Raw genomic sequence first — 14,426 nt, 5'->3', positions numbered from 1 at the left:
GCGAGCACCACCTGGGTGGACCAGACACCCCCCACAGGGCTGGCATTGCCCTTCAGTCAGTTGGGACCTCCTGGGAGACAGCAAACCCTGGGGATAGGGTCTGACCTGGTTGGCAGGCTTCAAGTCTTTCTGAAAACTTAGGCCAGTGGTTCTGCCTCAGGAATCAGTTTCCCTAAGTGACAGATCATGGCTTGAACCAAATTGAAGATTTTCAAGTGTTTGCAGCAACAGAACTCTCTGTCCACGTGAAATTAAGACTGTTTAAAACATATCTGTGGAGAAAATAAGAGAATGGAGGCCCCAGGTGACAATAGGAGAGCCCCTCCCCATTCCCAGACACCTCAGGGCTCAGACGACACAGTGAAAATGCTCATCCAGGCTGTCTGGATCTTCTGGGTTTTCAAACAAAAGGGATTTACCCTAAAACCACTCCACAGTGTTTCTTTCGTTTTTTCCCTCCTCAGGAAGAACTGTGAAATAGTTAAAACGATCTTCCAAACATGCCACCGGGAGAGCAGGAAGCTTCTCAAGGAGGTGAGTGGAGGCTGGAGATCTGGAAGGACGGGAGGTGAGGTGGGGAGGGACCAGGCAGGATGTGCTTTGGTAAGTTTTTCACTTAAGGTTCCCCGAGAAATAACGGTCTGTCTTGTCCAGCTGGACAGGAAGCAGGGGTGTGAGCTGCAGGGGCAGGTGGGGACTGTTTGGGGCAGGAGGCCTTGGTCACGGGATACAGTGGTGTCACCTGGACTGTTCCAAGAGGTGAAGAGCTGGCAGAATGAGCAGGTGTCTGGCTTCCATGCGGACCCATCAGCTGGCCCTCATCATCCTCCAGGCTGGCGGGTGGATGGAGTGGGTGGGGGTTCCTTTCTTCCTAAAGCAGCCCAGTCTGTCCTCAGGAAGCCAGGCCCCTGCTGCTCCTTCTGTCTTCACTGCACCTCGCAGGGGAGGGCACTCTGCCTGCCCCAGGGATGGGCACTGTGAGGTCACACAGGCCTTGTGGACACAGGGGCTGCACAGCCATGGGCCAAATGGTGGATCTGGGACAGAACTGTGTGCTCTCTGGGACTGTGCACTCTAGCCCGATAGTGGTCACTGCTGACAAACCAGTGAGTCTCCCCCGGTGCCTTGTCGACAAGGATACGCCCCAGATGGCAATGAGTATTATCAGGGAACCTACAGATTCTTAATGGACCTTCCTGACAGATTCTTAATGGCCTCCATCGAGGCCCTGGCAGGAGGGGCCTAAGGATTGTACAAAGGCTCAGACCACAGACTTCAAACATGAGAGCTGAGAAAGGAGAAGGGACATTAGAAGTTTCCATGTGAAAAAGGATGCAAATGTCACCATTACACAGTTGCCGTGGTCACCCCCTAAACTGTCACTCAGATGTGGCGCAAGGGGGTCCCCTTCTTGAGTGAATAAAGGAGGAGATCTTTGCAGGGACCATTCTGAGGGGATCCTAGGGAGCTGAGGCCTTTGGCATGACCTCAGGTCCAGCCTGGTGTCAGAGAATCCCAGGGGGCTGGAAAATACAGAAGCCACTTGCATGGGACCCCGAGAAACCTTGTGCCTCTCCATCCATGGCTCAGGTTGACTGAGGGCCTCAACACACCCCGAGAGTCCAGAGGCCAGGACATTGGTCAGAGGTGTGGCTGGAGAAGGAGTGAAGGCCAGGGGCCAGGGCTTCTGGCTGCGAGGGGGAGCGGTCTCCTCTGTGGGCCCCTTAGCAATTCACTGCCCCTCTGTGGGCCTCGGTCTCTTCATCTGGGAAATGGAGGGACATGATCTGTGGTGCAGGCCTCACAGGGGTGATGAGGTACAAGGGGGAGAGGAATGTGCAGGAGCTTTGTGCTCCTCCTCCTCGAGGGGAGAGGGGACAGCACTGGTGACAGTCAGAGGATACTGAGTCCTCAGGGGACCCTGGGAGGCATGAGGAGTCCTCCTCACACTTTCCTGATGAGGAGAGAGGCTTAGGGGCCTGGGCAGGCCTGAGGGCACAGAGGAGGGAGTGTTGGAGCTGGGAGTGATCTAGCATCAGGGCACCCTGGAATGGGAGCAGCCATAGACACCAGATGGCCAGGGTCCAAGATCAGGGCCATGGGAGACACGGGGAAGGGAACTTGGCCTCCCTGAGCCTTTCCTTGACCCTGCAGGAGGTGTCATCTGTGAGGGCCACCCATAAGATGGACCCGCAGGGAGCCCAGGAGAGGCAGCAGCAGCAGGTGAGGTGGCCTGAGGGGGAGGGTCCAGGTGTCAGAGGAGGGGTCACTCTCCTCACGGCTGGAGGCTTCCCTAAGAGAGGGGTCCCTCCTCCTCTAGCCCAGCTCCTGGAGCCCAAGAGCCTGAAATGCCTGCCCTGGAAGTGACCAGGAGGAGGCCTGGAAGGGCTGGGCCCAGGATGTGTTAGGGAGGGGAGGGGCAGGAACCACATACCCTGGGATTTGCCAAAAGCCGCCCCTGGGAGGTGACTGGGGAAGTTGGGTGGCCCTGGAGGGGGCAACGGGGGGGAGGCCGTGGAGGGTCCCAGGCTGTTCTCTGTGGGAGTCTGTGGTGGGCAGGAGGCTGGGGTGAAGGGATTTGGGGGAGGGTCCATGGGGGCACCTGAGAGGTGGGACTCATCTCACCACTCCCACCCTGATTTCACAGGGTGTCGTCCCCTTCTTGGGCATGTTCCTCTATCACCTGAAGCTGCTGGACATTGGGATGGCGGATGATCTGGAAGTGAGTGAGCCTGGAGATGGGGACAGGGAGCAGGATCCTGAGGTTTGGGTGGCGAGAGCCCTGCACTGGGACCTGAGCTCTCAGTATCTGGCAAACCTCCTCTCATGAGAGCCCCATAGCCACCCCTGGGAGCTGGGGAGTCTGGCCCATCTTAGCAATGCGTGAATAGACGCTCCGCATAAGCCCCCCACCAGTCTACCTGGGCTGGTGAAGCTCATAGCTGCCTGCCTGCAGAGCTGCAGGAGGCTGTGTCTGAGATGGATTCAGCCTCCCCCTCGGGCCCTGCCCCTGGGGGAGTGCCATCAGCCCCTGCAAGTGAGGAAGCACTTCTGTGTTCCAGCTGTCCCTTCCTCCCTGAGGCCTCAGTCTCCCCGTCTGTCATCAGAGAGGGTGTGCTACATAAGGTCTCTGGCCTCAGCTCCCCTGTCCCTCCTGCCCTGGAGCCCAGAGCCTGGCCCAGTGTCAAGTTCTCTTTGTGGAAGGTCTGCCCTCTGCTGGGCCCTCACATTCCTGCAGCCTGAGAAGGGGTGGGATGGGGGTTGGTTCTGGGCTTAGGGGGCTGTTTCTGATGGACATTGGCTGTCTCCCTTCCAGGGAAGTCGGGTCAACTTCCAGAAATGGTGTGAGGTGTACAGCTATGGGGAGGGTGGGGATGTGGAAATTAGAGACCTCCCCTGGCAAGACTTTCTGTGGCCTCATCCCTTGGGTCTTACATTTATTGGGAGAGTCAGATCCACAAAGCTGGGGATCCCATCACGTTGGTGGGTGCGGGAGGGGCTGGCATCAAGGACACCTTCGTGGATGAGGAACTAATTCAAGCCAACTGTGAGGACAGGCAAGTCCTGAATGGAGTGGGAAGGAAGGAGGGTTCCCGAGTGAGCACAGACCCCAGACCAGATCCTCATTCTGCACAAGTCCCTGGCAGTGTTCCCCACCCAAGCCCTCTCTGCGTCCTGTCCTTCCTCCCAGAAATTCAAAGTCATCCGTAGGATCCAGCTGCTCCAGCAGGCTGCAAATGCATATGACCTGGAGCCCGACGAGCGATTTGGGGCCTGGTTCCAGGCCATGGAGCCCATCAGTGTCCATGAGAGGTGAGGGGGACAGGAGTTGGGTGAGGGCAGGACAGACTCTCTCTGATGGCCAGCTCCAGAGCCTGTGGCCTGGCTCCCTGATCAGCCTCAGAACTCGTAGTGTGGTGACCCATGGGGCACCAGGACTCAGCTGCTGGCAGGCTCTGGGAGGGGCACCTGAGGTGTGGCTCCTGGTAGCTCACAGTTCCACTCTGTCCTGTAGCTACTGGGTCTCCTGCCGGCTGGAGCCCGCACACCAGAAGGCGAGCAAAATGCGGCTCTTCAGGAGAAAGAGGAACCGGACATCCTCCAGTTTAGGGCCGAGTGAGTGTCAGGAGCAGCAGCGACTAAATCCAGGGGCTCAGTACAGCTTCGGGCTAAGCATGGGCCTGGATCCCAGCTCCAGTGCTGACCAGGCCTGGGACAGGCCGCTCCCCTCTTCTCTCTGGGACTCGGTTGCCTCCTCTTAAATGGGTGATGCTAAATGATGCCTCCCCCATCAGGGACAAACGGGGTGCTGTTGATGGACTGAGCACTCGGCACAGGGTTTGGATAAGAGTGAAGGGGGGCAGGGAGGTGTGCCGTGAATCTCAGGGAGGCACCCCAAAATAGTCTGTTTCTTCTCTTCAGCCACCGTGCCCTTGGCGATGAGCCATAACCCTCTGGAGACCACAAGTTCAGCTCCTCCTGAGCAGCAGGGCCACTGGGACCCTCGGGGTGCACCGGGTCAGCTCTTCCCCCCCCACCCCAAGTAAAGGAGGACATCTGAAGACTTTCCCTGGTTTCCCCTAAAGCCCCAGATGGAGGGCACGACCCCCCTCCAAATCCCTGACATCTCCACCCCAGGGACTGTTTATCCATTGAGGAGGAGCATTAGTATATGTTTAAGAGTAAATATCAGATTTGAATGTTGCAGTAAGTTCTGTTTCTGTCACAGCCTGGGTGTTGCGGTGTGGTTCTTTCACTTCTCATGCTCATGTAAATGAGACACAGCATCTCACATTCTGCCTTGAATTAAGAACTCATGTATGGTCAGAGCTTATGGTATGTGGGAGAAGGGAGGACGGCCAGTCCCCTCCCTGGCTACTGAATGACACTCTCAAGTCCCCCTTCCTCAGAGGACAGGTGCATTTCAGTGTGGTTCACCTGGGCCAGGAGCAGAGACAGCCCCTCAGATCACCCTGGATGTAGAGGTTGGAGGGACTTTCCCAGGCAGAGCAACAACCTCTGAAATGTAGATGTCTTTCAAATACCACTTGCCAGGACCGTGTCCTTCCCCAGGACAGCGGCTGTCTTTCTACAGTTTTCCAGGAAGAAGGAATGTTTTCTGCTCATCCCATTGAGGTTTCTTTTGACCAAATATTGAAAGTTACCGTTTTCTAATCAGTCTCTGGATTTGCATCAACACTAAATGAGAAAAAAATGTAAAAAGATAAAAGTTTGCATGTGGAAAACACAAGGCCAGAGGAAGACCATGTGCTGATGGAATAAGGGCCGACAGGACATCCCCATCAGGACGCCTCTAGGGCTCCCTGTTCACCCTTCGCCTAGACTGGAATCCTCCTGGGATCCTGGCCTATGCCATGGAAGTCCTTTTCCCACTTGTTTCATATGCAGAGGAAAAGATTCATGATGCAGCTTTTAAACCTACAACAGGACTTTCTTCCATAAACCTCACCACTCCGTGTGAACTAGGATTTCCAGCATCCCCGCACTTCCTTATATGATTCTTTCTGGGCAGAAATTCCCTAGAAGGCCCCCAGCCTCTCTGTCAGGTACATCGTGGCCATTCCTCCCCGGCTGGGCCTGATGGATCAGGGGTGATCTCTGGTTTGCCAAGATAATAGACCTTAATCCTGGCCACTGAATGACCCAAACTGTCCACTGCTGCCCTGGGTGACATCTGGGACCCTGGTGTTCTGAGGTCCATGGTCTCAGACAATCACTAGTTTACACACTCAGTCGTGTTGTTACTGACTTGTCCCAAAGGGGCAGCTGGGCCTGAGCGCATAGAGCACGTAGCCCCTGGGATGACTGTGTTCTTTTCCTCAGTCTGTGCTGTGGTTATGTGGATGTGTGTTACAGGGCTGTGAAACTTGCCTGTTGGGAGTTTTGAAAGATGAGGCACGAGAGCGGCAGGTATAGGTGTGGTTCCAGCAGGGGAATGCAACCCATCTTAGACAACACAGACACAACAGACACAAACTTACCAATTAAAATACTGAAACACTTCCCACATGGGTGGTAAACAGACACTACTCTGAGCTCACCCCGAGAACCCACCCTACGACTAGGAGCTAAAGGGTTACCACCCGGCATTTTGAACATCATGCCCTGGAAACACCCTGTAAGACAAGGGCCATTGTCTTGAATTCCTTGGTACTTCTTCCCTCTCCTTTCTGAAGGCTGCAAGTGTCACCCAGGAAGGCCTTTTCAGTTCAGCCAGATGCAGAGTAGAAATCCTGGTTCCCACAGCACAAGCCCTTCCTGCCAGGGCACTGCCATCCAGGAAAGAAAGAATTCACAGCTCGGTGTAGACATGTAAACACACACATGCATATCCCACCCAAACATCAAGATGCATGAACTAGTAAGAGAGTAAAAGCCACTTCAGAAACACACCAAGCAACTGCAAAAAAAGGGTTTTTTAAAGATCCTGACTCAAATAAAATGCAAAACCAGGAAATCACCTTGAGAAAACTGGGGGACTTTGGATACTGACCAGATAGTTGATTATAGGAATGACACTTTTATTTTTGTGTGTGATAACATTATTGTGTTTGTGTTCAAAAAAATCCCTCATCTGTAAGAGAAACTGAAAATATTTACAGCTGAAATGATGTGCTCTCAGCCATCTCAGCTGGTTAACTCTAGCGGGGTGGGTGTGAGGGTAAACGAAGCCAGATGGTATACGAGTTGACAATTTTTGAAGCAAGTGACAGGTTCACAGAGGTTGATTTTTCTCTACTCTGAGATTTAGAGATTTTTGAAAACTTTCAGAACACAATTTTGATACAAATAGTATACTCGGTGTTCACGTTACAATGTTACAAATTAAAACATTGATTGAAAATATAAAGGAATGCTTCTCCTTCCTGACCTAAGGAAGCTCTCTCTCAGTCTCGTTCTGTGAATGACCTGATGATGCCACCAATTGTACTTACCACATGTTTGTGGAGTAATTCCTATGTGCTCTGTGCTGTGTGCAAGGTGAACACATTTCCACGACTCTGGATCTAGTGTGGGAAGGAAGGCAATGAGCCTACTGCCAAGGTTCTCTACGTGGAAAATAATGCCTCCAGGGGGTATGCTCATTTTTAAGATTCCAAAATCAAAGCTACATAGGTTTTCCAGGTAACAAACAAGAGATACTTAATTCATGATACAGAAATGACCTATGTCTGAATTAACATGTGACAAAGTAGAGAAAGACTGATGGATTTTATGTTAATATTAGATGCAAAATCATAGTGCTGGCCCCTGGCCTAGTGGTTAAGTTTGGCAAGCTCTGCTTTGGCAGCCCACGTTCTGTTCACAGGTGTGGACCAACAACACTCAGCAGCCATGCTGTGGCGGTGACCCACATACTAAGTAGAGGAAGATTGGCAACAAATGTTAGCTCAGGGTGAATCTCCCTCAGCTAAAAAAAAAAAAAATTACATGCAAAATGAGAATAATTTATGGAATCACATTTAATATATATTAAAAGATAAATCTCATTCAAGTAGGTATCATCTCTTCATTGAGTTAACACTCAATGAAAAAACAGATATAAGTTCAAAACACTAATTCCTCAGCATCAATTATCCTATCAATTTTAATATAAAAAGGAAGAAAAATCATGGTAAATAAAAATTGATGTTATCATGAAAGGTTAAGATCACGACGGACATTACAAAGAGATGCTGTGAAAGTCAAGCCTGTCTCATGGGGAATTTCTCAACCACATCACTCTCTTTTTCTTCAGCACCGTTGTTGCTTTCCTCACTCTGTTTTCAGGATGCCTTTCTTGGCTCCTTGCTCTCTCTGCCTCCCGGGCAATCTCGTCTGTCCTCGAGGCCACAGTCACTCCCTCCCATGCTTTTCTTCACTTTCTGTGTCTGTCTCCTGATATCTCCAAAAGATGCTCGTTGCCTGCAGAGGGGCTATGAGAGACCCACACCCAAACCAGGACTCATCTCTGCCCAATATGGACACTGGCCAGGGGTGGGCTCAGGGCTGGTGTGCAGACCCCTCAGCTCCAGCCACAGCCCAGGGATTCACCTGGACCCCCCAGTGCAACTGTTTTTAAGGTATTTGTGAATCCAAAGGACTTAAGAGTTCTCCTTCACTGCTGCAGGCCTGGAGTCCCTGCAGACCCCTGTATCCACAGACTTGCTGGGGATTCTCCAAGGTCTCCTCCCATTGACTGCACATGACCTCACTGCCAGGATGGGAAGTGATTCTAGTAACTGACCTCTGGAATATACAGCTGCTCAGCCTTCAGACTGTATAGAACTTCAGTTTTCTACTTGGTTTTAGTTTCATGGTCTCGTTGTTTCTACTATGAAGTTAGGACATATTTTTTGAGCTTTCTCTTTAAAAACAGAATAAAATGCAAAATTGGAACAAAGAGGAGCATGAAGACTACCATCCATGGAGAATGTTCGCAGCTCATTTGGATATTGCACCCTCTTTCTCTCCCTGGAGAAATGTGTCTCAAATCATACTGTCCATTACAATCATTGCAGAGTTTTTATAACTCAGATTGCTGGAACTCAACCCAAGTAGGTCTGGGGAGGCAATGGAGAATTTTCATTTCTAAGACGTTCCCAGCTGATGTTGATGCTGCTGATATAGGCATCACACGTTGAGAACGGGATTCTGGGACACTATCAAGCTGATGTGTCACTATCAGTGCAAATCCAGACCAATTTGCCTCCTCCATCTTGCTTAAGGGTGTTATTCTCTTCCCTTCTCTATCATTGACAACTATACACATGCTGGTACCCTGTAACTTACGTTATTGGGACACAGAGATCCAAGGACTCCATAACTCCTTTGAGTGTCCCATCTCTAATGAAATCACGCACTCTTCCACCCTTAGATACTCACTTCCACACCCAGAGCCTGTTTTCACCCAAAATTCTCCTGCTTGCAAATCAGTAACTCAGAAACACCACATTCCCACCACAAATTTCCACATTTCTAGTTTTTACACAAAGAACTCTACTGTATACAACCATTCTTTAAGAAAATAGATTACTCCAGTTAGAGTATCTTAACAAGGCTCTCTTCCTTCTCTCTTCCTACTCCTCCCTATTAATCTTGGATTCTGTGGTCCATCATTTCAATAACCCACTGACAATGCTCCCTAATTCTTTACTCTCCTCATATCTGCCCTGCAAGCCTCTGACTTTGGATGATTCCAAATTCCTGCCATGCCATGTTGACACCTGCACTGAGGATCACCGCTGAAGAGAGAGCACACGAGGAGCCTGGGGGTCCCAACAGAGAATCAGCAGCAACCAATGGGCCTCCATGCATTCTCTAACGCTTCCTGAATGCTCTGTTAATTTCTTTCCATTTCTTGAGTTCCATAAAACTATTTTCTCTTGACCTACTTCATATCTCACAGACAAATTGTTAACCACCACACAAGAACTATTTCACACTCTAGTCATCAGATCTAGAAATTTTCCTCATAAGCAATTCATTTATCACACCATTTCTGTTGTTTTATACAGATATATTTCTTTCTTAGCTAAAACCATTCTGATTTTCATCTCATCTTTCCATTTCAATGACCTTATGCTTTCAATATTCGCAGTACTTTCAATCACCTCCCTACTGGGATCATGCCTCATGTTTCAAATATGCACAAATCTCTACCATCTACAAACCAATCCCTCATCCATTGTTCCTAATGCCCCTCACCCTCGATGTCCTCCCTCTCCTCCTCCTGCCAGGGACTCATTGTGAAAAGTTCACTTACATCCCAATGCCTCTGTTTCCACACTGGCAACTGATCCCATGTCCCCATTCTGTGGATGCTTCTCTTGCTAAGCTCACAGGTCAGGGGTCTTACTATTCCAATGTGGCCTTTTCATTATTTGTCTGACATGTCCTGCAGTAGCATGTGACTTTGTGGCCTTCAAGTTCCTTTAGAAAGCTCATTTGTCCTTGGGATCCACCAGTGCTACATTGTCCTTCTCCTGCTCCAAACTTCCTGAGTCACTTCTTGGCTTCTCTTTATAACCAACCCACAATGCCTGATGCTTCCCAGAAGTCAGCCCTGCTCTGACATCTGCTGTCCACCTGCACCCTCCTACTAGGCAATCATATCCATTTCCCTGGCTTCAAATACCACTAATGAGCTAAAAATGTTCAAAGAATCAGCACAGATCTGACTCTGCCCCCCAGACCCAAATATCTACCTGCCCACTCAGCCCATCAGTGATGACTCGACTCACAGTGTCCAGGTTCCAAATTGAAAAAAACACATTCCCAAATAATTCACTTCTCTCTCAGTGTTCCCAAATTCACTTGTTTGTGCTAATATCCTGTCTGTCCCTGAGTGTCATTCTGGACGCTCTGCCACCCCACATTCATATCAATGACCCATCCATCCACCCTCCTGAATCCTCCTACAGATTCTTCACTTTTGGATTATTTCTAATTACCTTTCAGAAATGACACAAAATACCATTCCCACACAGTGAACTCTCCTGCTCTAGCAACCTAAATTACAAAACTCCATTTTTCCTCTTTGTTGATATTTTTTTCCACTTTACTTATATGTGCATCATCTCTTTCTTTCAATATTCAGTTCTCACTAAATGGGATACTCCATATAGACATGACTAATGTAGATTTTCTAGATGTTTCCCTCAACAGTGTTCTCATATAGCTTTTCACACAAAAAGAGTTCATATATTATATCCATCTATCTATCTATCTACCTACCTACCTACCTATCTAATTCAAATACTAAAAGTTCACTTCCTGAAATATTTTAAACCCATCCACTTAACTACATTTATGCAAAGATATCAAGTTTTTTTGGTATACTGCAATAAATTGGCAATTACAGCTTAAGATTTCCAAATCCTCTCTCCCTGTAATCAGCCAACGAGATTCTAGTTACAGTGATCTGTTTAAAATGTAAAACTGATCAGTTCACCTTACCTTTTAAATCCTCAATTTCTGTCTTCAGCAGATATTTTTCCTGTTGTCCTATCATAATTATTAATACTACCCTTTTCATTCCTCAATATGTTCCAGTTTGGAGAGAAAACTATTTGGTCATTCTATTTATAGAGCACCTACCACATGCAAAACTCTGGTGTAAAACCTGTGATCTACAAAAAAGCTAAACAGACTCACCGCCCCTGTTTGACCTAGTCTTAACGCGAGGAAAGACATAATAAACTGCAAAGAATTTATAACATGCCATGTGGAAATAACCATTGTGATGAACAATAGGGCAGAGAGAGAGAGTTTGAGCTTGAGTACATTTTCAAGGCTAGCTGTGTTTGTGTGTGTGTGTGTGTGTGCGCGCGCGTGCATGTGCTGATGCATGCTGCCAGGATAGGATGAGTTGCTTTCTCCTGTGGGGTGGGGGAGCCTCCTTTGCTTTGGGAAAGTTCCTCTCCGTGCACCTACTATGGACTTTGTCATCCACATGTATTAGTCACGGTTGTCTAGAGAAATAGAAATAGAATATATATAAACATAGAGATGTGGAGATGTACTACAGGAATTGGTTCACGAGGTTATGGAGGCAGAGAAGTCCCACAATCTGCCATCTGCAAGCTGGAGAACCAGAAAAGCTGGTGGTATAACTCAGCTGAAGTCTGAAGGCCTGAGAACCAGCACCTCTAATGTCCAAGGGCAGGAAACAATGGGCGTCCCAGGTCAGGAGGAGAGAGTGGACTCACCCTTTCTTTTCCTTTGTGTTTAAACTAATTCTTGCTCATATAACAGTATTTTTGATGTTTCATATAGGAATCTAGCTTCCTTTCACATTCCTCAACTTATTTACCAGTTGTAAACTTTATAAGTTATGTCCCACTCAAATAATAGATTTTCTCTTCTTCTCTAATATTACTTACCTCTTACTTTTTGATTCTCATTTTTTCATGACTGTGCTCTCCAGTGCCACACTGAATCACAATAATGTTTGCCAGGAGCATTTTCCTCTTCTTAAGTGTAGCGTAAACATCAGATAAATTCCTTGTCAGGGCAGAGCAGGCATCTAAGAGAGAGAAAGTAAAAACGTGCAGGGGAATCACTTCTACCTGGAAATCAACAGACTTGCTTCTCTTGGCTGTTTGGAGCTGGAGATGCTATGACAATGTAGCCAGCTGAGAATCAGAGCATCTCTCTCTAGTCCCAGGAATTAGTCCTGGTCAAATCTCTCAACTTCTTTAGACCTCGTTTTCTTCACCTGTAACATGAAGAGTTGGATGAGTCTTTTTGAGTTCTGAAATCCAGTGATTCCAAGATATCCTTCACCCAGATACACTTAACAAAGATCAGAGAGAATTTTTAGTTGTCTTCTTCTGCATCAACATTATTATCCATATCACCACTTAAAGACATATCAAATGTCTACTTTTGCATGACACTGATAAAACAGGTTCCATACCAAATCGCTGTTCATTGGGATAACAAATCTATAGTTAATTGTTTAGAGGTAAGTATAGAGATGGGCCCTGCTGGAACCAGCAATCAATGCTTTAAAGCAATGTCTTGCTTTTTTTTACAGCAAGGCTGTGGAAACATTCCCCAATACACCAGAATTCTTCCGTACTTTGAAAGTATGAAATAAATGGGAGCCTTGAATCCATGGTTACGAGTTAATAAAGATATGATTTTTAAAATTTCACTAATGATGCCATTTGCCTAGTATGGGGCTGTTCTCTGGTGAGTCAAGAGCAGATGTATTCAAGGCCACTTTCATTCCTTTAATAAATATTTACTCAGCGCCTACCACTTGCTGCAAGATATCAGTGATCTACCCTAAGAGCATTTATATTCTAGTAGGGTGACACAGACCATAAACAAAAAGAGAATCCTGAGGTGATCAATAAAGTTATATATATGTCAAACATTTTTCATTCTGGACTATTTTTCACTCTTTCCCTTCTTTTACTCTTTCCCAGAACTCTAAGCATGGACTTGAAAACCCAGAAAGCATGGGTCCCATGTTTCTTCTCGCAACACCCCTATTTCAAAGACATAGTGTTGATAATCTGAGAGTATGTCTCCTTAAGACTAAGTTCCTATGAATCTGCATTATTTCATCACTTTCTTGAGAGGACGGATGATATTACGAAAGGAAAACAAAATATCATATGGGATTTATACTCGAAATGATGTTTCCACTCTAATTGTGTTATTTAATGTGGTGTGATTTGGGGCAAGTCAGTTACTCCTTCACAGACAGTGGTAATAATACCCTGAAAAGCATTCTATAGAGATTAAATGAAACAAAGTATGAGAAACTGCTTTGTAAATTGCAAAGCCATCTATTTCAGCTTATTTTTTCTAATAATATTTTCATTTATCCAATCCTTTTGGACTCTACACAACCTGCCTAGACTGAGTTTTATCATTTATTCAACCATAATAATGGGTCAAAATGGGTGAATATTAGAAATTTCATATGGTTCAACTTAATAGGCCATCACAATATTTAATTTGGGTATAATTACAGTGAAATTTTTCATGTTGCCTTACCATGTGCCAGGCACATTCTAGGCATCTGACATGTATTCACTCATTTAATCCTCACAACAATGCTATGGAGACAATACTATTAACCCCTATTGTATGGATGAGGAATATTAGAGGTTATATAATTGTCCAAGGTCACACAGCTGGTACCCAGGCAGCCTACCTCCAAAGTCTCTTTTAGGGATCCATTAGAGGTCGTGGCGCTTACATTGTAAAAGGATCACCCTGGTTTCTGGTTGGCGAATGGACCAGAGGGGACTAAGCAAGAAAGCACATGACTACTGAAATGATCCTGGCAAGCAATTCTGAATACAGGATTTCTTTCCTTTTTAAGGCTGAATAATATTCCATTGTACAGATGCCGCAGATTTTCTTCATCATTTCACCCACAGATGCACAATTAGGTAGTTTGCATCTCTTGGCTATTGTGAATAATATTGCAGTGCATTTTGTCAAACGTTTTCCTGGCCCTTAGTGAGTTTGAAAAAATTCTCCTTCTACACATTAGTTACTGTAATGAACTACTTTCTAAATGTCTAAAGTTTAAATATTTGTCATTCTACAGAAATACCTTGCCTAATCATGATTTGTGTTGTTATCAGTTCATGAATGATCTTAGATTTTTGTACAAAAAGTTGTTATAATGGCTTTTTTTGCATGTATTCAGGAACCTTGCATAATATGGGTATTCCCTGATACTTGATTTTTAGTAGAGTTTTCTAGTAAGCCTTTAGGATAGGAAGTATCTTCCTAGATGTGAGGCAGAGAGCAGAAAAATAATAAAGTGATTGTCATATTTAATTACATCAAAAGAAAACTGTCGTTTTGCTAAATTGTTTTTACACACCCTTTGCTTATTTGTAAGAATGGCATATATCGTTTTATTAATGAAAAGAAAATTCAATAAACAATTT

The 14,426-nt window shown here is 46.6% G+C and overlaps 1 protein-coding gene across 4 annotated transcripts; it reads left to right on the top strand.

The window, feature by feature from the left end:
- Positions 1-1,916: 1,916 nt before the first annotated feature.
- On the top strand, positions 1,917-4,728 carry LOC131394488 (ral guanine nucleotide dissociation stimulator-like). Of its 4 annotated transcripts, XM_058525863.1 has the most exons (6): positions 1,919-2,223; positions 2,648-2,722; positions 3,317-3,349; positions 3,692-3,813; positions 4,016-4,116; positions 4,423-4,728. In XM_058525863.1, the coding sequence occupies exons 1-6, from the start codon at positions 2,074-2,076 to the stop codon at positions 4,545-4,547; spliced, it is 606 nt and encodes a 201-aa protein (XP_058381846.1). In that variant the 5' UTR covers positions 1,919-2,073; the 3' UTR covers positions 4,548-4,728. The 4 variants fall into 4 exon arrangements, with proteins under 4 accessions (XP_058381849.1, XP_058381848.1, XP_058381847.1 ...); XM_058525866.1 differs by lacking the exon at positions 4,016-4,116 and having other exon boundaries at positions 1,917-2,223; positions 4,423-4,542; XM_058525865.1 differs by lacking the exon at positions 2,648-2,722 and having other exon boundaries at positions 1,918-2,223.
- Positions 4,729-14,426: the final 9,698 nt, after the last annotated feature.

The sequence above is a fragment of the Diceros bicornis genome, chromosome 30 (genome assembly GCF_020826845.1).
Source record: "Diceros bicornis minor isolate mBicDic1 chromosome 30, mDicBic1.mat.cur, whole genome shotgun sequence".
NCBI lineage: Eukaryota > Metazoa > Chordata > Mammalia > Perissodactyla > Rhinocerotidae > Diceros > Diceros bicornis.
Note: the sequence above shows the minus strand (reverse complement) of the source record. Positions and strands in the feature narration are given on the sequence as shown.